This window comes from Nicotiana tabacum, chromosome 22 (assembly GCF_000715075.1).
Source record: "Nicotiana tabacum cultivar K326 chromosome 22, ASM71507v2, whole genome shotgun sequence".
Taxonomy (NCBI): Eukaryota; Viridiplantae; Streptophyta; class Magnoliopsida; order Solanales; family Solanaceae; genus Nicotiana; species Nicotiana tabacum.
This window is the reverse complement of record NC_134101.1, coordinates 3,572,664-3,595,243: the sequence shown is the minus strand read 5'-3', so window position 1 is coordinate 3,595,243 and position 22,580 is coordinate 3,572,664. Positions and strand designations below refer to the sequence as shown.

The window sequence follows — 22,580 nt, the reverse complement described above, 5'->3', positions numbered from 1 at the left end:
CCGGGTCACTTTGTTCAGCTTCCTATAATCCATGCATACCCTCCAACCGGTGACAGTTCTTGTGGGGATAAATTCATTTCTATCATTTGTGATCACGGTCATGCCCCCTTCTTTGGGACACATTGTACCGGCAAAGTCCATGAACTATCAGAAATGGGGTACACAACCCCTGCATCTAGCCACTTGATGATCTCTTTCCTGACTACCTCTCGCATGGCCTCGTTCAACCTCCTTTGATGTTCCACGGAGGGTTTGGCATCTTCCTCCAATATGATTTTGTGTATGAAAAAGGCAGGGTTTATACCCCGAATATCCGCCAATGTCCAACCTATTGCCTTCTTCCTTCTTTGAAGCACCACAAGAGTGGAATCTACATGCACGTTAGTTAAGCACGAAGAGAGAATAACAGGTAATATGGAACAAGGGCCTAAGAATGCATACCTAAGGTGTGAAGGCAAGGGCTTCAACTCCAATGTGGGTGGCTCCTCGATTGAGGGCTTTGTTGGTAGAGTCTTCCGGTTCTCAATGTCCAAGAAAAGTTTTCAGGGTCCATATGTGTAGGATCCCATTCCTTGCAAAGTATTTGCACATTCTACCAAGCCTTCCTTCTCATCCTCATCATGATTCAACAATACAGCTTCTAAAGGGTCTTCTACATTAATCATAGCACTTGTGTCATCAACAATCACCTCAGTCACAAGATCCACAAACAAACATACTTAGTTGCTATTAGGCTGCCTCATTGACTTGCACACGTGGAACACAACCTTTTCATCGCCCACCCGGAAGGTGAGCTCCCCAACTTCCACACCAACTAAGGCCTTCCCCGTAGCTAGGAAAGGTCTCCCCAATATGATTGGCACCTCATAGTCAACCTCACAGTCGAGTATCACAAAATATGCGGAAAGTATGAACTTGTCGACCCGAACTAGCACATCATCAATTATCCCCAATGGCCTCTTCATCGTTCGGTCCGCCATTTGCAACCTCATGGAGTAGGTCTTGGTTTCCCAATCCCTAATGTCTTGAACACAGAATATGGCATCAAATTAATGCTCGCTCCCAAATCACACAAGGCTTTGGCGAAATCGGCACTACCAATAGTGCATGGAATTGTAAAGGCACCGGGATCTTCTAGCTTTGGAGCCATGAAATGCACAATGGCACTCACTTGATGTGTCATTTTGATTGTCTCACAATTCATTGACCTCTTCTTTGTTACCAAGTTCTTCATGAACTTGGCATATCCCGGCATTTGTTCTAGAGCTTCAACCAAAGGCATATTTATGGACAAACTTTTCATCATATCAATGAATTTCTTAAATTGGTTCTCATTGTTTAACTTTGTGAGCCTTTGAGGATATGATGGAGGAGGCCTTGGCAAAGGAGCTTTGGCTTTGGGCACTACCGGATCCAGTATGTCTATCACGTGTTCCCTAGATGGGTTCACATCATCTTGTGTCTCCTCCACGTTTTCATCAATGTCTATCCTCACTTCCTCGTTCACATTCTCATCATGTCTTGGCTTATCCTCTTCTTACACAACCACATCATCATTCACGATCTTTCTTGGATTAGAGGTACTAGCAACTCCACATCTACCACTTCTTGTAGTCACCGCCATAGCATGGCCCGTATTGTTTCCACCATTCGGGTTTACAACCGTATCACTTGGTAGTTCCCCCTTAGGGCGAGTATTCAAGGCTTGAGAAATTTGACCCATTTGGACTTCCAAGTTATGGATAGAAGTGTTGTGGGAGGCTATTTGGGCATCGGAATCGGCGTTTCTTTCCATAAATTGCTTGAACATACTTTCTATCCATCTCATCTCATTGTTGGAAGAACTTTGCCCTTGTGACGGATATGGATGCGGGTTGTTGGGTTGTTGATACATCGGGGGCCTTTGAAAGCCCGACCCCCAGTTCCCTTGATTATTTTTGTTCCAACCCCCTTGGTTTTCGTTGCCTCCCCAATTACTATTATTGTTGCCACCCCAATTGCCTTGGTTATTTCCTTGATTCCCCCAATTGTTCGGATTGTTGTTGTTTCCACTATTCCAATTCCCTTGGCCTTGGTTGCCCCAATTTTGATTGTTTCCCTGTGATCTCCACTGTTATTGATTTGGAGCATTGCTGCCGTTGACCTTGGTAATTGTTCACATATTGAACCTCTTCACTTTGATTGTCATAAGAGTCATCCTGGTTGTACCCACTACCACTTTGCTCAAATTGATCCTGATTGTGTTGAACTTGTTGACCTCTTTGTCTCCTCTTGTTAACCATTACATTCACTCCTTCCATGGCATTTACTTGCTTTGGCCCCTGAACCTGCTGAAGTTGTACCTTGGCTAACTGATTCATGGTAGTTGTCAACTCTGCTATGGCTTGTCTGTGATCATGAAGTTCCTTGTGAAGGTGGATAACATTAGGGTCACCCTGAGGAACGTTGGCCTGACTTTTCCAAGCTGAAGAGGTGTCTTCCATATCATCTAATATTTCGCATGCTTTTGAATATGGCATGGTCATGAAGTTGCCCCCTGCGAGCTGATTCACCACACACTGGTTAGTTGTGTTGATACCCCTAGAAAAGATTTGTTGGATCATTGCTTCAGTCATATCGTTGTTGGGGTATTCTTTGACCATTGTCCGATATCGTTCCCAAATCTCATGTAACGGTTCATTTGGCTCTTGTTTAAAAGCAAGGATTTCATCTCTCAATGTTGCCATATGTCCCGGAGAAAAGAACTTTGCTATGAACTTCTCAGCCAACTCATCCCAAGTGGTGATGGAATGGTTGGGTAGCCTCTCAAGCCAATCCAAAGCCTTCCCTCTAAGTGAGAGGGGGAAAAGCCTTAACCTCAAAGCGTCCTCGGATACATTCGTCTGCTTGCTCCCCCAGCATGTGTCTACAAAACCTTTGAGATTCTTATATGCATTCTGATGTGGAGCTCCGGTGCAGAAACCCTTTTGTTCCAATAGAATAAGCATGACATTGGTTATTTGAAAATTACCCACCCAAATCCGGGGCGGGACGATTGCACTTGCGTAGCCTTCATTGGGCAACACCCGGCGTGCTGCCCTTGGAGGAGGGGGGAGGGTTTGGAACATTGTCATGAGGTGGGAGGCCTCTTCTTTGTACTTGAGGTTCAAGATGAACCTCATCCACTTCATTTTCATCTACCTCCTCCCCCTGAGGAATATGTCTGAGGGCCTCGTTAAGAGCCATTTGGTACCTAAAAGCAATTGACACACAAAAATTAGAAAAACTGAAGGAAAGAAGAACAAAACGCACAAATAGTTAGATATATAGCTAAGACCGTCTAACTCTCCGGCAACGACGCCAAAAATTGATTGGGTCCAAGCCTGCACTACTATTGAGTAGCGAGGATGGTCGATGCAGTTTTACCCAACAAGGTCGGGATCGAATCCTCATGGAGTTAATTGATTTGGAATTAGGTTTATATCTAAGTCTAGATGCTTATTTTATTCCTAATTACGCTTTCACACATTTTGGTTTTGATTCTACTTCTAATTCTATTCCATTGTATGCAATGATTAAAGCTAAGTATAATATTTTTTATGTTGGTTTTCAAGTGTTTAAAAGGACTAGGGTAGTGACTTCCGCCTAGGTGGATATCTAACAGGTAGCAAAAATCTAGGACAAGCTTGATTAATTAGGGGTCGTAATATAGCTACCACACCCAAGTACTCACTCTATACCTCTCGATAGTTTCAGTGATTTTGCCCAATTTGGCTTTCTCAAGTCCAAATGGGTATTCATGCAAGTCACGTGATATTAGCTCAAGTCGGGTATTACTATCTCTAGGTTTAACCCTTTAATTGGGGCTATTAATTTCTTGAGTTCACCCCAATTCCTTGTTAGCCTAGTTTTTCTAGACTTAGTCCCTCTTTCTCAAGAAGAAACTAAGTCATAAAGGCATGAATCAGTGTTTGCAACCACTAATTCTACAATTCTAGCAAGAACTAGGCTAAATATCACTAACCCATAAACATTCAAGCCCTAAAATTCAGTACTCATTAAATACCCACACTAGGGTTGGGTCACAACCCTAGCTATGGGTCTAGCTACTCATAGAAATAGCAGAAATCAAAGATGAAAAGAAGATAAAATTCATAATACTAGATTAAAAGATGAAAATCTAATGTTATAAGGTGAATCTAACCTAGAAATGACAAAAAGTTCTATTTATACTAAACTGAAATTTTCGGACAAAAATATCCTTGCGGAGGTGACGCGGTCGCATAATTCTGACCGCGGCCGCATCTTTATACTAAGCTGAAATTTTCGGACAAAAATACCCCTGCGGAGGTGACGCGGTCGCGTAATTCTGACCGCGGCCGCACTCTTGCTTTAGCGGCCGCGTAATTCTGATCGCAGTCTGCGTTCTTTATTTCTGGATCTGGGTTCAGCATGGTTTCGCAGACCACGTAATTTCCATCGCGGTCGCGTAGGAGACTTCTGCGGCCACATAATCTTGACGCGGACCGCACTTCTTGTTTTTGCTTAAAATGTAAGCTCTCTGAACCTCAGCAACCGCGGTCCGCATAATTCCAATCGCGGCTGCGCTGGTACTTTCGCGGCCACACCTTTCTGACGCGGTCCGCATTTATGTTTTAGCCCAAAAATCCATCTCTCTGAATCTTCTTTTCGCGGATCGCGAAATAGTGCTCGCGATCGCGGTGTAGCTTTCGTGGCCGCACAATATTTGTGCGGTCCGCATTTCACATCTTTTGGCCCAGTCTTAGTTTTTGTTCAAGTTTTGACTCCTTTATGAGTTGATTATGACTCATTTGGCTCATTTTGAACAATCCCTACAAGCAAGCATATTACATTAGTTTTCAGAAATACCTTCACGCATTTTCTGTCTAAAACCCAAGTAAAAGAGAGCAAACGCGTTGATTCTGAAGGAAACATGATGATACTCAAAAAACAACGGCAAAGAATTCCCGCCATAAAAACTTACCAATTCCCAAATATACAATTGAGAATATTCAAAAAGTGGGGAGACTATCTGCATTGGTGAAAAAAAGGTATTACACGTGAAATATTAGTAAGCTGACGAAGCGTGATGCGTGGAGCAATGGTAAAACAACAAGTGGCACATTCAATTAATGGAATTAAGAATGCAAGGAATGTATAGTAGAAACACCCACGAGATAGTACAAAGAAAGAAAGTGATCCTGATAGTTGTTAAAGAAGAGGCATGAGTGAAACGAATAAAGGTTAAAAAGAGGGGAAGATACACGAACCAGAAGTAGATAAGGAAGGAGAATCGGAACCGTTATAAGGAATCTATAGCCATAAATATGTCAGTAACGGTTATCCATGATAATGGATAATTAATATAATTAATGCCCATAATGAATCCAAATTAAGTATGAAAACTGTTATGATTGTACGTTCTTATATAAGGATAAAGAATTTCATTTGTAAGGACAAGTTACAATTATTACTGAAATACATTTCATTATTCTCTGCTTTATCAAAGTGTCCAGCTTTGATTTTAGGGATTGGTCGTTGATTCATTCCTTATTTCTCTTTGATAATTTTCTCTATTGCTCTTATTATTTTCTATTGAGGAAGTGAAGTAAAACTTGGTTATCAGTAACCCGTTTTCTTCTAAATATAGAGTTTGACTGAAAAATCTATTTTTTGGTTAAACACCACTGTCGATAGTTTTTGTTAAAAAAAAAATTTTTTTGAACTTTTAATAGTACAACTAGGGGTGAAAAACGAGCGATTGGATATGGGACAGGTCGAAAATGGGTGATGCAAAAACGGATAAATTATTTGACCCGACCCACATTTAATACATATAAAAAATGGGTTAACCGGCGGATAATATGGATATTCATATTAGTCATGGCTTCTTGAATATGATCACTTTTGGGAGAATTCCTAGTCACCCAAACTTGAGGAACCCCCAATTTGAGGCTTTACAAATGTAAAAGTTAAACTCATTGGTTATCCATTTTCTAAGTGAATAATATAGTTTTTATCCATATTTGACTCGTTTTTAAAAAGTTCATTATCCAACCTACTTTTTAATGGATAATATGGGTTGATAACTTTTTTATTTTATCCATTTTATCACCACTAAATACAACCATGTCGTCGTGGCCCCTTTACCTTTGGAAGCACCTCCTTCGGGATATTTAGCTGTTATATTATTATGTCAATTAAATGTTCTAATCCACATGGTTTACTATGACATGATTATAGAAAGCTATGTGTTAGGATTATCAAAACCGTGTACACCGGTGATTAGTGACAATGATTCATGTTATGTGCCGTGCAGGTGTTTGCATGAAAACGTGGTAGATGTGAGGTCAATGGAGAAATTGGCAATCACAACGATAAGTTTCTACGAAAAGAATTTTGAATTGATTTTGGTAATACAAGTGGATATGATCGAAACTTTCTACGTTAGCCATACTATTATTTTTTCTCTTTCCTTCCCCTACAATTAATTAACTCGTGTGCAACAATTGACGTGACTTACAAACTAACTATATAAGGAATTTCCATCTTACTAGTTACTATTGGTCGCTTTGAACTAGATACTTATTGAGTTACCCAACTTTGCCTTTTTCGTATAGATAGCTAGTGGTAGTTTGATCTGTCGTGATTAGTTGGTGCGTAATCAGGATTAGGCTCGTTTGTTCTTAGTCTTTAGGGGCATTAAACTACACATAGATATTTTTTTTTCTTTTGTTATTAGTGTAATTTAACCTACTATATACATAGAATTAGGTTGTTTTTCTTTTGTCTAACCATCAAGTATAACCAACTGGTCCTGGTTCTGCTAATCTAGATTTGCACCGTATAGGAAGCGCGCTCCCAACCAAGAGTTTACCCATTCCAAGGGCTCGAATTTAAAATTTCTAGTTAAGAATTTAGCGCCTATAGTTACTTTTCAAATAATATACAACAACAACAACAACAACTCAGTATTATCCCACTAGTGGGGTCTGGGGAGGGTAGTGTGTACGCAGACCTTACCCCTACCCTGGGGTAGAGAGGCTGTTTCCAATAGAAACCCGGCATCCTTCCCTCCAAGAACTCCCCACCTTGCTCTTGGGGTGACTCGAACTCACAACCTCTTGGTTGGAAGTGGAGGGTGCTTACCATCAGAGCAACCCACTTTTCAAATAATATGATAACACTAAAAAACTTTTATCCTGACAATAAATAAAAGTTAAACTTGATTAAGATTTTAATAGGAACAACACTTGATCCCACAAACTATGCTAAACGCCGAAAACTTTTTTGTAGTTTGAATTTTTAATTGGAGTCAAATTGACTTAAGAGTCCGCTGCTGCCTTCTTTTCCAGAAATACCACCATGTGCTGAAAACAAAATAGTGCTATTGAATCCGGAATTTTAAAAAGAATATCTTGTACTTAGTCAGATGCAGGTTCAATTAAACGTATCACCCTGATTAATTATGTAAAAAGATCCTACCCAACAGCATAAACACGTCTGAACTGATATATATGATCATAGTCCGTTAAAGGAAAAACAATATCTACAATAAAAAAAAGAAAAAGAAACTCCAGCCAATGATGTATTAACCAAGTGTCAAGCTGAGAATATAATAGAATTCAAACTTATAGCTAAAGCTAAGCCCACATCATTAAATATTTTTTTTAAAATAATACGTGGTCTATCAGCACTTTGCTTCCTGGTGTTAGGGAAGGAGTCGGTGAAAAAAGTAGCTGGTAAAGTTTGAACACCGGCTTTGTGGGTGGTTAATTCAAATAGAAAAAGAGTTTTTGAGTATGCACTATAGTGTTTAATTTATTTATACAATTCGATCACTTATAAGGTTAACATTACGTTAAATATATTAACAATGTAGACAATTTTTATATGATCAATTAAACTTAATCGGACATAGTAATTTAAAAAATTTTAGAATATTATATAGACTTGCTATGTTAGTGTAGGTCAACACCTTAATGATGTCAAAAGTTTGTATACCATTAATCCCTAAACTGTAACACATACTCTACAAAACTTACAAGTTTCTATAATAAGCATTAATATATCAACAATATGATAAAAATAGAAACTAATGATAGTTAGAAAATATATACACTAATTAACTAAACGTTCTTGCATAATGCTCAAGGCTCTCGGCTGAATAGCAGAAGCGAGTGACGAAGTCGGAAAATTAATTCAATAAGGGTGTTCAAAATTAAACACCATTTGCAAGTAGGCTATGCAAAGAGTGTTCAACGTCTATTTTTTATCAATAACAAGTAATATTTTACCTTATACACAGTATAATATTGCGGCGATTGGCCACACATGCTTAGTTCATAAGGGTGTCTTTACCGTTATATATATGTGCTCAGTGGCGGAGCCACATGCACCCAAGGGGTGTCAACCAACACCCCTTCGTCAGAAAATTACACTGTTTAGCTCAGTAATTAAAAAAAAAAAAATATATATATATATATATATATATATATATATATATATATATATATATATATATATATATATATATATACTATATAATGACACCCCTTGATTTCTTAGTGAGTTTGTTTCTTTATATTTTGACTTCCCTTATAACTTTTTAATTTATATAAAGATAGATAATGATAGAAATCAATCAAGAATGTAATTGGTCCCCGTTACCCCTCCACCGCACTCAAAAAAGTGTCGAACACTCCTTCTACATACTCCTATATAAAGCACCCCACCTTCAGTCCAAGCCAGTCCAACCAATATTCTTTATTTCAAAGCTTTACCTTCAGAGTTTTCAGAAGTCCTTATCCACAGGATATATAATCTCTGTGTCAGATTATTGATTTTGAGTAGAAAAAAATACTACATATTATCAGAATGGGTAATGCAGATTATGAGTACCCATCAATAATGAATGGAGAAAGCGCAGGGACAGGCATACATAGAGTGGAAATCCCACCACCACAACCTTTTTTCAAGTCACTAAAGAATACAGTGAAGGAAACTTTATTTCCAGATGATCCCCTTAGGCAATTCAAGAACCAAACACCCCTTCGAAAATTCATACTTGGTCTTCAGTATTTCTTCCCAATTTTTGAATGGGGTTCTCGTTACAATTTTGGGTTCTTCAAATCTGATCTTATTGCTGGAATTACCATAGCTAGTCTTGCTATTCCTCAGGGAATAAGCTATGCAAAACTTGCCAACTTGCCACCTATTCTTGGCCTATGTGAGTCTTGATATAATTATTTTTGTCGGCTCTAATATCATGTTAAAGTGTGTAATCATTTCATCCAAAACTTATGAGGTGATATACACAGTTCAACACCTTAAATACAACAACTCATGTCTTTAGTAGTTTTGGAGTAGCGCATGTTGCATATAGTTAACGGGTTCAAGTGCACTAAAACTTTAAAAAAAAATATTAGACTTTTGAACGTAAAATTTTAAAAATAAAATATGTTCAATAATATGAATCTAAGGGTTGAATCCATCTAATTTACATAGATCCGCTATTTTTGTGTTTTGCAGATTCAAGCTTTGTTCCACCATTAGTGTACGCAATAATGGGCAGTTCAAGAGATTTGGCAGTGGGGACAGTTGCTGTTGGATCGCTTCTAATGGCTTCTATGATAGGAAATGAAGTTAATGCAACTGAGAATCCAGCACTTTATCTTCATCTTGCTTTCACTGCCACATTCTTTGCTGGATTATTTGAATTAGCTCTTGGATTTTTCAGGTTAGTGTCTCTATTTCATGTTAGTACGTTCTTAATTTACTATATCGCCTGTACTAAAATAGTTTGAGCCAAGGAAGCAGCTATCGATGCTGGCATTAGGGTAGGTTGGTCTACGTCACACTCGTTGGGTGCGACCCTTCCCGAACTCTACGTGAATGCGGGATGCCTTGTGCATCGGGATGCTCAATTTTAGCTTAATTAATTTATGGTTAATTAATCTTTCAGGCTGGGATTTATAGTGGATTTTCTATCACATGCAACCATAGTAGGATTTATGGGAGGAGCAGCTACAGTGGTGATACTACAGCAGCTAAAGGGAATACTTGGTCTTGAACATTTTACTCATGCCACAGATGTTGTCTCTGTCTTACGTTCTGTCTTTACCCAAACTCAGCAGGTAAATTTTTTTTACTCTATCATGTTACTTGAAAATCTATTATAAATAATTATTCTGTAACAAGTATGCTTTGTTAACCTATATAAATTATGGAGTAATATCATAAGTAATTTGTTATGGCAAGTAAATTAAACTATATTATAATATAAAAGAAATTAAATCTAGTAAAAGCTTCTATTCTTTTCGACAAAATAAATGGTAATTGTTTTCAGTACTTGTTATTTCTTTCTTTCTTTCTCTTTTCGGTTAAAAGTTAAATAGAAGTGCTTTTTTCGTGTTCAAAAGTAATTCTTGCTGATACAAGACCTTTTTTTAATTACTTTTTTTTTGTTCATTTCGTTTTCCCGTTGAAGAATCAAACTTGTATAGTGTCCAAATGAGCTTGAGTTGGATTAGTGTTACTCACTTTTATCCATTTAGTATTTGTTTATTTATTACTCCAAGTACTTATATTTGTAACTTTCTTTAAATATACTCTAATGATAGCCAATTGGTTATAAATAACTGCAGTGGCGATGGGAAAGTGCGGTGCTAGGATTTTGTTTCCTTTTCTACCTGATGATGGCTAAATTTTTTGTAAGTATACACACTGACTTTGACCTTTTGAAATGTGAATAGTATCCACAAGTCAAAAGCAGTCTACTATAAAAGTGGATACCCTTTAGACTTATAATGGCCAATTGTGCTTTCCTATCTTTCCTCATATAATTTCATACCTAACCTCAACTTTTGTTAATTTCTTACTCTTTCCAAATATCTTTGATGGACACTGACTTTGCTCCTCGATTTAACCTACTCCCACTCCGAAAGTTCCAACAAATTAAAGCCAATGTCTTCTATTTCTTGCCCCCCCCCCCCCAAAAAAAAACCCGGTGCACAAGGCATTCTGTTTTCATGCAGGGTCCGGGAAGGGAGGCATCCCAAGGGATGTGATATAGACAGCCTACCCTATGCAAGCATTAATGACTACTTCTACGGCATGAACCCGTGATCTATAGGTCACATGGAGATAACTTCATCCTGGCTCCAAAACTCCCTTCACGTGGAAAGAATATTGCTCCAAAACTCCCCTTTTACATAATTTTTATATTTTTTTGATAGAAAACTACTAGTAGTATTCTAGTACTTTTATAGAAAAAATTACAGAGAGTGTAGTTTAAGAAAGTTGCTAATATATGCATGCATGCAGAGCCAAAAGAGACCGAAGCTGTTCTGGATTTCAGCAATGGCGCCATTGACGTCCGTCATATTGGGAACTATTCTCGTTTATGTCACCCACGCTGAAAAACACGGTGTTGCAGTGGTAAGAAAAAAATCACTTATAATAATGTATTTAATAAACTGTCTTATTTTAATATTGCTAATTAATCCCATTGATTATATAGAAGTTAAACTCGCGTGTTAGCTTAAGCTCTTAAATTCAAGGACTTCATTTGACTTTAGAATTACTCCTACTAGTTTACTACAGTATAAGAACATAAATCCTACCTAGCTCCAACGATTTCATAATTCTACCCATCGAATTCCCTTTTTAGACATACTATATACTCCAACAGACGTTTGTTTGGGACAATTGGACAAACAACCTACTACTGCCAAAATTGGTTAGCCCTGATACTTCTACGTTTATTAGCTGTTCATATTCATTATTGGTGCATTTTAAAGAGACACTTTTGATTGATAGCTTCATTTGTCTTAATAAAAATTGGTCAAGTTGACATTTAAAGACAAACAAGACAACGAAAATGAAATGAAAAAAAGTTTGTATTTGTGTTTACATACTTTGTCGGTCACGGGAAAAAAAAAGTAGGTAGTACCATGAAAACTTTAGCATGGCAGGATTTTTGTGAATGTTTAATTCTACACATTATAAAATAATTTTCACCCCATTTGATTACTATAAAAATAAATATAAGCAACTACCCACAATAACTGAGATTTATAACCTGAAACATACTCAACAATTTAAATTAAACTTTAGCGCATTAATATAAGTAAAGTTTGTGCAAAGGATTGTTGTAATAATTGTGGTTGCTTTATATTATTGATCAATCATTGGATTCTTATTATGTGAAAATGAAAAATTGGAACAGATAGGGGAGCTGAAGAAAGGGTTAAATCCTCCGTCAATAATGGATCTGTCATTTGGGTCGGCCTATATGACAACTGCTATCAAAACAGGAATAGTCACGGGTGTCATTTCTCTTGCTGTAAGCACTCGATCTGCTTTCCAATCTCAACCTTTGTCCTCTCTCTGCTGCAATTCCTCCTACTTGCATTACTTTTCACTATCTAATGTTCTTTTTTTACGTCTATTTACAATTTCAAGAACAAGCATACAAAACATGTGTGCATGGACGGATCTTGATAATGTTCCCCGCTTTGAATTTGAATACAATATTAGAGTATAAAACTTAAATTTATTTTCATTTTTACTTGTCTATTATATTAAAAATATATTTTCATTTTTACTTGTCCATTTTAGCTAATCAAGATAAAGACAATCTCTTGCAAAAATACAGGGTAAGGCTGCGTACGATAGACCCTTGTGGTCCGGTCCTTCCTTGGACCTCGCGCATAACGGAGGCTTAGTGCACCAGGATGCCCTTTACTTTACCCGTATCATTAACTGTTCATTCCCCGAATCATTTTTCAAGACTTTTTGAAATGTTATCATTATTATGGGTAAAACAGTAAAACAAACTTTATTTATTTTTTCTTAAAAAGAGTGCAAAGTCAAAATTGGATAACTGAAAGTGAATGGAGGGAGTAATTAATTTGTAACTATTCCATAATTTGTTGCTTCTTGAGGCTTCTTTGGCGACCAAAAGTCACTAGTAAAATTGCAATTATAGTATAACATTTTATACAATATCAGTGTATATAACTTCTTGTCATATATGTATGAATCAAAATTCTATAAATTGTGTGCGAACTTTGAAGGCCACTTTCAGTGACACCGTAAACTTACAAGGTTATAGACAATAAGTGTATTTCGTATACTTATAATTGCATTATGTGGCATAGAATTTTTTTAATATATTTGAGGCTCTTTATAACACACTACACTAAAATTAAAACCTTTAATTTATTGATATGGACAGGAAGGAATAGCAGTAGGGAGAAGCTTTGCAATGTTCAAGAATTACCATATAGATGGAAACAAAGAGATGATTGCTTTTGGGATGATGAATATTGTTGGCTCCTGCACCTCCTGCTACCTCACTACTGGTATGTTCCTCCATACTACTATGGGGCCGTTTGGCAGAAGGTATTAAAAAAAATAATGCAAGCATTAGCTTTGTACATTACTAATACTTTGTTTGGTATATTTTTTCAACATATGTATAACTAATACTTGTATTAGTTATACATCATACTTGGTATTAGCCTATGTATAAGTAATGCATAGAAAACCATGACATTAGTAATACCAAGGCTATTAATGCAATGCATTAGTATGGTTAAAGACAAAATTGTCCTTAAAGTCCCTTAAAGCTAGAGAATATGGAGGGCATTTTTGTAAACAACTATTTTTCTTAAAATTATGCAATGCATTATAATTTTTAATACACCACACCAAACAGTTTATAAGAAATAATATCTGCATAACTAATGCTTGCATTACTAACTCATGCATTACTAATCCTTGCATTACTAATACACTGTATTCTGCACTATTCTTATACTCCTACCAAACGACCCCTATATCATATATGACTTGGTTATTATTGGGTATTATCACTTTTAGCGCGGCTATACAGTGTTATTTTCTCGTTATTATTTCCCTTTTCTCTTTTATTTCCTTTATGGGCCGAAAGTTGAAATGGATTATTCTCACTTCTTGTCCATTACTCAGGAAAACGAACATCCCATTTGGGCCCATACCACGTGATTGTATGTCTCCACATGCCTACCAACAAAAGGAAGAAAAAAAAAGAGAGAGAGAGAGAGAGAGAGAGAGAGAGAGAGAGAGAGAGAGAAAGAAAGCCTTAAGATTAATGGGACAGAGATTGGAAAAGAGGAAACATAATTACACCATATTATATGGGAAGGAATATATTAAAAATTGGAGGGGTGAAAGGTAAGAAACGAGTGGGGTTGTCTAGGTTTGAGTCGTAATATGCGTAACTTAAGGGATATTATGTTATTGACAATTCCTTGTAGGAAAAAAAAAATAGACAAATTAAAAGAAGAAAGAATGAGGAATGTAGTAAGGACATTTCAATTTCTTAGCAAATTAACATTACATTTAACGTAAATTTATGGAGTAGTTTAGTCAAATAAGTTTAAATGGAGCAAAATGTGAACAGGTCTGTGTTTTTTAAAAGACTAAGAGCCCGTTTGGATTGGCTTAAAATAAGTGGCTTTTAAGTTAATTGCTTGAAAGCATTTTATAAGTGCTGAAACTTATTTTATAAATAAACAGTTACGTGTTTGGATAAAAGTGCTGAAACTGAAAAAAAAGCTGATGAAGTGTTTGGTAAAGAAGTGCTCGTAAGCACTTTTTCTTGTTAAAATGACTGAATTATCCTTAAAGTTGTTAACATTATAAACAAGATGATTACTATAATATTATATTTTTTGTTCATAGCTTCAAACAGATGATTGTTTCATTTTTGTCTTGTGTGTTTGCTATTTTTTGCTGGGTTAGTAAATGGGAAGATAGATGAGCTATTGAGCCAATTATTTGTAAAAAGTTTCCTCTTTCTCATTCCAATAAATCAACCTTTTCTTTAAACTAATAAATCGACCACCCAAAAATAAAAAATTAAAAATAGATCGCAACTAATTCATCTGCCCTTTAATTTTTTCCCCACTTAGATTGATAAAAGTTCTTCGAATATGTAAAAATATTTTACTGAAAAATATGAGGGGTGCGAAAAGAAAGAAATGAAAGGAAAAGAAAAAGAGGGGAAAATAATGAATGAAAGTGTAAAGAAAGAAACGAAAGGAAAAGAGAGGAAAGTTATGGAAGAAGACGAAGAAGAAAGCGAGGGTAATTTCGGGATTAAGAAAAATTATAAGGGATAAGAATGTAATATATTTGGTCAAAGCAATATGGCTTTTAAGCCAATTTCGAAAAAATTGGGTTTTCCAACTTACTGGTTTTGGCTTTTTTTTAAGCAGATTTTAATTTTTTTAAACCTTTTTTTTTTGTTGCCAAACACTTCCACAGATTAAAAAGTGCTTTTTACCAACTTTTAAGCTCATCCAAACAGGCTCTAACACTACTGCTTTCCCTAAAAAATAATTACATACAACTGTCCACAATATGTGGCATTAGTAACTTGAAAAATAAGACAGTCAACCTTCTATAAGAAGTTAAAATATACTGATAGTGTAAATATTATTTATGTTGTAGGGCCATTCTCGCGATCAGCAGTGAACTTTAACGCAGGATGCAAAACTGCAGTATCAAACATCGTCATGGCGTTGGCAGTAATGGTGACATTGTTGTTGCTAACGCCATTGTTCCACTTCACTCCCCTCGTCGTCCTGTCCTCCATTATCATCTCCGCTATGCTCGGCCTCATTGATTATAATGCTGCCATTCATCTCTGGCATGTCGACAAATTCGACTTCTTGGTCTGCATCAGTGCTTATATTGGCGTTGTCTTTGCCAACATTGAGATTGGCTTAGTCTTAGCCGTAAGTATCCCTTATGTTCTATGCACTAAGTGTTAAAAAAAATTACAGTGTTAAACTTGACCGATAATGATATGGTTTGACTTATAAATATGTTGTTTAATGGAAATGCAGGTAGGATTATCGTTGCTAAGGGTGTTACTTTTTATAGCAAGGCCAAGGACGTTGGTACTTGGTAATATCCCAGATTCTATGATCTACAGAAATGTTGAGCATTACCCAAATACAAACAACGTTCCAGGCGTTCTCATTCTTGATATTGGAGCCCCTATTTACTTCGCTAATTCTAGCTATTTAAGGGAGAGGTAATTATTTTTTGATAACCGTGACGTCTGAATCAGCTTGCACACGTCTCGACTAATTATGGTTAATTCAAATCTTGTTATAGGATCTCAAGGTGGATTGACGAAGAGGAAGACAAGTTAAAATTTTCAGGAGAAACAACATTGCAGTATGTTATACTTGATATGGGAGGTTAGTTAATTTATGCAGTCTATAATTTCTTTCATCACTCAGTTTATCTTTTTGAAATAATAGCAAAATCATTAAAACGTAGCACAAGAAAATTTAAAACTGAATTTGAGCATTGACAGCTAAAACATTCTTTGATTGGCAGCTGTAGGAAACATTGATACAAGTGGAATTAGCATGCTCGAAGAAGTTAAGAAAAATCTTGATAGAAGAGATTACAAGGTTGGCCTCTTATTTTCCGAATATTATTTTTTTTCCGCAACAAATATGTTATAAAGATAAATTGTGCACCATAAAGTAGATCTATCACGTAGGATTTAACTTACATACACTAAAAGTACTACCGTCAGGCCTCTCTATAACAGCGGTCACTATAAAAGCCAAGTTTTTCTCGCAACTGATTTTTATATTATGTTATAGTATATATCCTCTATAACAGCACTTCACTATAACAGCCAAAAAATATCAGAACAAGCGAGACTGTTATAGAGAAGTTTGACCATTTTTATACAATCAGTGTTTTATAACTTATTATAGCAGGTAACCTACATTATAATTCAGGTTACTAATCCTGATCCTGCTTTTTATGGACAGTCTGTGCATAGAAGATAAATTTGTGTAACATATGGCTTTTTTTTTTTTGTGGCAATGCAGCTTGTGTTGGCAAATCCAGGAGCAGAGGTGATGAAAAAGTTGAACAAGTCCAAATTCATAGAGACATTAGGACAAGAATGGATCTTTCTAACAGTAGGGGAAGCTGTGGGAGCATGCAATTTCATGCTTCATTCCTGCAAACCAAAATCTACAACAGATGATGCATCCCAAAAATGGAGCAACAACGTTTGACTTGAAATTAATTGATTGGTCTACTTTATTAGTAGTATTATTGAACAGTGTTGTAGTGGTTCATGTGTGCATCTAATTTGTAAAGATGTAGCATACCATATTGGCTTAAAGGAGCCACATTCTACTGCAGTACTCTTCCTTAGAAAAAGCTGAAAGTGGCTTTATTTCTCTCCACCTTTTGTAAAATTAATGTGCTCTAATTAATAAAAGAATGAATGTCACCTGTGTACTGATTGCTTCTCATCTCAAGTTCGCCAAAATTTTTTGTTTACCTGCAAATAGAAGTACATTGAGGTGCATACCGTTCTTGAACGAGTAACTGTTGGATTGCTTTCTGTTTCACATCACTGTTCCTCCCAAGATCAATTAGCTTATCACTACACCAGAAATTTTGTCTCGCAAAATGCAGCTTGTTCTGCACCATAGACTTAAGAACTTCACCAGCTTTTACAAATAGTTCATCATGATAAGAGGGGGTTGCTCAGATGGTTAGCACCACCCCCCACCCACCCACACACCTACAACCTCAGGGTTGTGGGTTTGAGTTACCAAAGGAGCAATAGCTCCAACAAAGGGGGACCAAAGGGGAATCAAAAGGGGAGGGGAATGAAATGGTAACCACCACCAGTGGCTTAAAATGTTGGATGAATAAGGGTAATTAACTTTATATTATTAACTTCCTTTTCCCTTCCTTGAAAATTGTTGACAAGAATTAGTTCGGAAAGACCTTTTCTTTCCCTCTATCCTTTTAACCTTTTCCAGAAAGACATGCAGCCGTCCGTTAAGATTAAGCATCTATTGACAGTTGATTCAAGCCCCGAGTTAAATAAAGATGATCTAGAACAGGCTAAATGTCACAACAAAAATGAACAGGAGTCATGATCAGAATAATGTAGAAAGATTTTACCTAAATGACATGTTAAACAGATTTGGTATGAATTGTAAGTCATCACATATACTCAAGGACCATGAAGTAGCCTCTTCTACATTCAGAAAGATCTTGCACCTGAACTCCGTTTTTATCTTCAGCATGGTCTGAAGCAAAGCTTTTTGACGAGGCCCTCTTTTTCCTTGGGGAAGAGATGCCCTGCTAATAGTAGCAAGAAATCACCAAGTAAAATCCACAATGTGAATGCAGCTATTTGAGAGTGAGAATATCTTCCATATTTAGGATCTTGCTAAGAGATGAGACAAAGCAGCTCATCGATCTTCTGCAAGTTAGTGGTTGTGAATGGAACAAAAAGAAAAAAAAAACAGAGTAACTTGTAAGGATGAGTTGTGGGAAGATCTTTACTTGGTAAGTTTGTTAAAGCTAAGCTTTATACTCTAGTAAAGGTCCTCGATTTATTTTCTTTCACAGGACCATGGTGGTAAGAAAAGGCTTTTACAACATAAAATGTTGAGAGAGATATTTGGCTATGTCAATTACAGTGCCAATCCTAATTTCCGTCCATCTGTGCCAGGGGGAGCAAGAAGGACCAGTGATGTCCAAACAGATGGGGCACGTTCATCAAAGACAATGTCAGGTACTAGTAGTGGGAAGAGGGTTTCGAATGACAATAGTGAAAACTCATCCAAAAAACTCAAGAAGACTCGCTCGGTTCATTTTCAAGAACCAAGTATGGATGTGTTACCAGAGCCTGATATTTACTGTACCAATAATTTTTGGAGAGTAAATATCAGGTTCAGGTAGCACGCCCATAATTGGTTCTTCAAAACGCACCGAGCGAGTCTTCTTGATTTTAAACAAGTCCCATAAAACGCACAACTCATCCTTACAAGTTACTCTTTTTTGGTTCCAGTCAAAACATGTAACTTGCAAAAGATCGTGAACTGCTTTGTCTCATCTCTAAAAATTTTAAACAATATCTGCAGTTCGGTTACACCACTCAATGTTAGCTGATCATCTAGATCGAGGCTTCTTTTTTGTTAACCTGTAAGTGTTTAGTTAATTTGTCCCTCATTAATCTCCCTGTTGATTCAATCTGCTTGCAGCTCTGTCCCTCATATCCTGGGTCATGATGACCAGATAACGCAACGTCAGGATGTAATCGGTCTCCGCAATCAATGATAATATTATGAAGTAAACAACACACGAGGATGATACTTGGGAGTTTCTGTTTATCAGGTCTCCACATAACCTTATTAAGGATTCTCCAACCTCCCTTCAATAGCGCAAAAGCCTTCACTGCAACTGACCTAGCAGTCTCATGCAATGCATTGAAATCCAACATAGCATCTGAGAGGTCGTCACCTTCATATGGTGTAATAAGCCACGGAAGAAGAGGGTAACCAAAACCTCCTATAATGTATTCTCTAAGTTCTTCTCCTTCAACCACTTTGACATTTCCGTTTAAACGATCACCGCTTTCACAGAGTTTGTAAAATCCAGAGAACTTCAACAGTCTCGAAGTGGCCATGCCCCCCGGCCATCCCGTCACAATATCTAGAAAACGCATCTCGCTGTCGACGATACCTTGCAAAAGCATGCTGTAATTGTTTTCCTGATCACACCAATCATCTGAGGTTTGAACTGCAGGAAGAGTCATTATGATGTGGGTTTCATCAATTGCTCCACAACAGTTAGGTAATCCAAATGATTGTTCAAATTCAGACTTGATTATCTCCATCTTACTAGGTTCTGGCCATTTAAGGTGGTGCTTTGCACGTTCTTCCAGCGCCTCAATGAATCTCCAGGTAACCTGAGACACGGTGGACTGCCCGACACCAAATGATGCCCCAACTGAAACTTGGGATTCACCGGAAGCCAATCTTCTCAACGCAATTGCAACTTGCTTCTCAACGCTAAGAAGCCTTCCCTCAATGTTTATCAAACCTGAAGGAGGTCTTGAGATAAGGTCCTCCCTTACAAGCGAACATATGTAATCAAATGTCTTCTTTGAAACACGGAAGAAATACTTGAAACCATCCTCTTCATCACAAGGTACACCACAACCTACAGGATATAATAGGTATAGGGGAGAGTTAATCCCTGCATTGTAGAGACTAAAAACGAAAAAGACAAATTGCAAAAAAGAGGCAAAAAGAAAAGAGTAAGACGGGGACCAAGAATTCTTGTTACATAAAATATTCATGCAGACCGCGCCAAAATGCAGACAACGGCAATTTAGGAAGATATTATCAACACCTCACCGTCGTGCTTTCTTGAGGAAATTAGGGTCAATCTAGTGGGAAAAACCTTCATACCCATACCAAAGATAACAATCGTATTACAAACCTAAGAATTATTAGCTTAAATATCCTAACTGTAACAGCTCCTACCACACAAATTTTCAATGTAAAAGTTCTGGCTTCAACTATGTCTAAACAGCCTGGGATTTTACTACTTTGAATTGTAGAATATATTACGCTAAAGCTCCAAGCAGAAGAGTCCATTTCCAGCACAGAGTCTTAAATGAGTAAACATGTTTTTTCTTTCTAGTGTTAGAGGGTTGACTTCAAGTATACTTCAAGAATCCAGAGATAAAATGCAGTAAATCAATCAAGTACATATTAGTTCCAAACTAATTGGACTCGACTATATGAACCATCATACTATTTTACACACTACTCTCTTTTATAAGTCGGTGGTGTCCGGCCAGCTTGGGCGAGCATCGACTATTCCACCGGGTACCTGCTAACACCCACCAGCACAAGTACCGGCTAACTCTGCCCCAAGGCTTAGGCAGATGGGAATCACCTTTTTTTTTTCTTTTTTTTCTTTTTGGGAATTGTACACTACCCTTTACCCTACAGTAACCCACTTCCAAGTCTGGACCTGTTATGCTTTGTGAATTTCACATAGAAGGGGTTAAAATAATGCACCAAATTTGAATAAATTAGGCATAAAGCTCCGAGCTTGACATTTACCACACCCTGATCGAGTTTTACGTAAAGGCTTACACAGCTATAGTGAATTTTTCAACAGTATTTGAAGTTAAATGGGTTTCAAATACAATTCAATTAGCAGATTCTAGCTAAAATCTAGTAAAAGAATGGAACTTCGAGCAGGGTAAAAACAGAGAGATGTAAAGGGACCTGGGGTTGGTGAGTTCTTGTGCCAGAAACTGTCCCACCAATCGCATTCACTACTTCCTTTGTTCTCAACTGCAACAATACCAATGGACTTGTTTTTCTTGTTTTTGTGTTTGATTTTCTTAAACTTCTTTGAATCTTTCTTCGTTTTCTTCGATTTCTTTAGTGGAGCCATCCACCGATGTGTTAACTATTACAGGGGAAAGTTTCGAAAGGACAATAGCCGGTAAAATGCAAATCTCTTCCTCGTTGTTGGTCGAGGACGGGGTTACTGTTTTTTTTAGGTTCTCTAAAAGAGGTGGGTTACTTCTAATGGACCCTTTTATTTTGAGAAAAGGCATAAATATCCCTAAATTAAGATCCAGTTAAAAACAACACATATTTGTAACTTAATTACTTATCCCTCCGTATCATATTAGTTACTAAAAATAATTATCTCAAATTATTTATCACTTTAAAAGTTCAAAACAAAATTAATTTATTTTTTTACCCTTAATAATAATTATCCTTGAAAATTATAAATAACTAACTTTGTTCAAATACCAATGAAAAAAATTAAATATTAAGACATAAATAAGGGTAAAATAGTCAAAATTCCATCGTAATTATTTTTTCTTAAAGACGTGTACGAGAGAATATGATGCGCAGGGAGTATATTATAAGAGTATTTAATGTAATTTATCCCAAAAGGATCGACTGAAGTATAAAAAGAAAGTGTAATTTGATTGCTTCCGACTATATTATTATTTCATATAAGAATAAATTATACGAGCAATAGTAATACATCTTTGGTTCGGAATGTATTAATTATGTAAAGACTATATTAGTAAATAGATTTATCAAAAATCAAATGCTCTATAAATAATATTATTTACCCTCAAAATCGGATAACAATTAAATTTATAAGTGATTTTAAGGATACGCGGATTAACTTGATAAAAAGCGATAAATTAAGTTGCAATTGAATAAATAATGACAAAGTAAATTCAAACCACACGAATTGGACAATTTCAGCCTTGAAGGAATAATCACCCTCGAGCCGAATTTACCATAATCGGTGTCAAGATACAGAAGAACAAGAGCTTAAAGAGAGAGTAAATAATAATGTATTGCTTTTGAGTGCGTGTTACAATGTCTCAAATAAATTGTTAGATCCTTTTTATATAGTAGGGGAGTTATATTTTAGATATAACTCTATAAAAGGTAAAAAATCTTTTGATTCGATGATTGTCGGTTCCTTATCGATACGTGTCGAGATTCCCGCCGTAACATTTGGCCGGTCACGGATATTTTGGCCTTATGTTGGCCATGCTGGATCGTCTGACAATATTCTCCGAAGGCATTCGAGGCTAGGACCGATTTCGGGATCATGGCCTCGATATCCTCGAAGGCATGCGTCATGCCCCCAGGCTCTAGTCCGGTGGGACTTTGGCTCGGTTTCAG

At 36.8% G+C, this 22,580-nt stretch overlaps 2 protein-coding genes across 4 annotated transcripts; one reads left to right on the top strand and one right to left on the bottom strand.

Moving 5' to 3' along the window:
* The first annotated feature begins 8,649 nt into the window (after positions 1-8,649).
* Positions 8,650-17,331, top strand: LOC107830851 (sulfate transporter 3.1). Its single transcript, XM_016658519.2, has 12 exons — positions 8,650-9,229; positions 9,532-9,739; positions 9,965-10,136; positions 10,647-10,712; positions 11,326-11,439; positions 12,230-12,346; positions 13,241-13,367; positions 15,502-15,788; positions 15,900-16,090; positions 16,174-16,259; positions 16,402-16,478; positions 16,911-17,331. Exons 1-12 carry the CDS (start codon positions 8,878-8,880, stop codon positions 17,100-17,102), a joined length of 1,989 nt encoding a protein of 662 aa, XP_016514005.1. The 5' UTR covers positions 8,650-8,877; the 3' UTR covers positions 17,103-17,331.
* On the bottom strand, positions 17,098-21,434 carry LOC107830852 (protein ANTAGONIST OF LIKE HETEROCHROMATIN PROTEIN 1-like). 3 transcript variants are annotated; one of them, XM_016658521.2, is made up of 4 exons: positions 21,141-21,434; positions 19,037-20,058; positions 18,010-18,189; positions 17,098-17,517 (listed from the first exon to the last, which is right to left on the bottom strand). In XM_016658521.2, the coding sequence occupies exons 1-3, from the start codon at positions 21,310-21,312 to the stop codon at positions 18,052-18,054; spliced, it is 1,332 nt and encodes a 443-aa protein (XP_016514007.1). In that variant the 5' UTR covers positions 21,313-21,434; the 3' UTR covers positions 17,098-17,517; positions 18,010-18,051. The 3 variants fall into 3 exon arrangements, with proteins under 3 accessions (XP_016514007.1, XP_016514008.1, XP_016514006.1); XM_016658522.2 differs by lacking the exon at positions 17,098-17,517 and having other exon boundaries at positions 17,925-18,189; positions 19,037-19,635; positions 19,738-20,058; XM_016658520.2 differs by lacking the exon at positions 17,098-17,517 and having other exon boundaries at positions 17,925-18,189.
* Between the last annotated feature and the right edge of the window lie 1,146 nt (positions 21,435-22,580).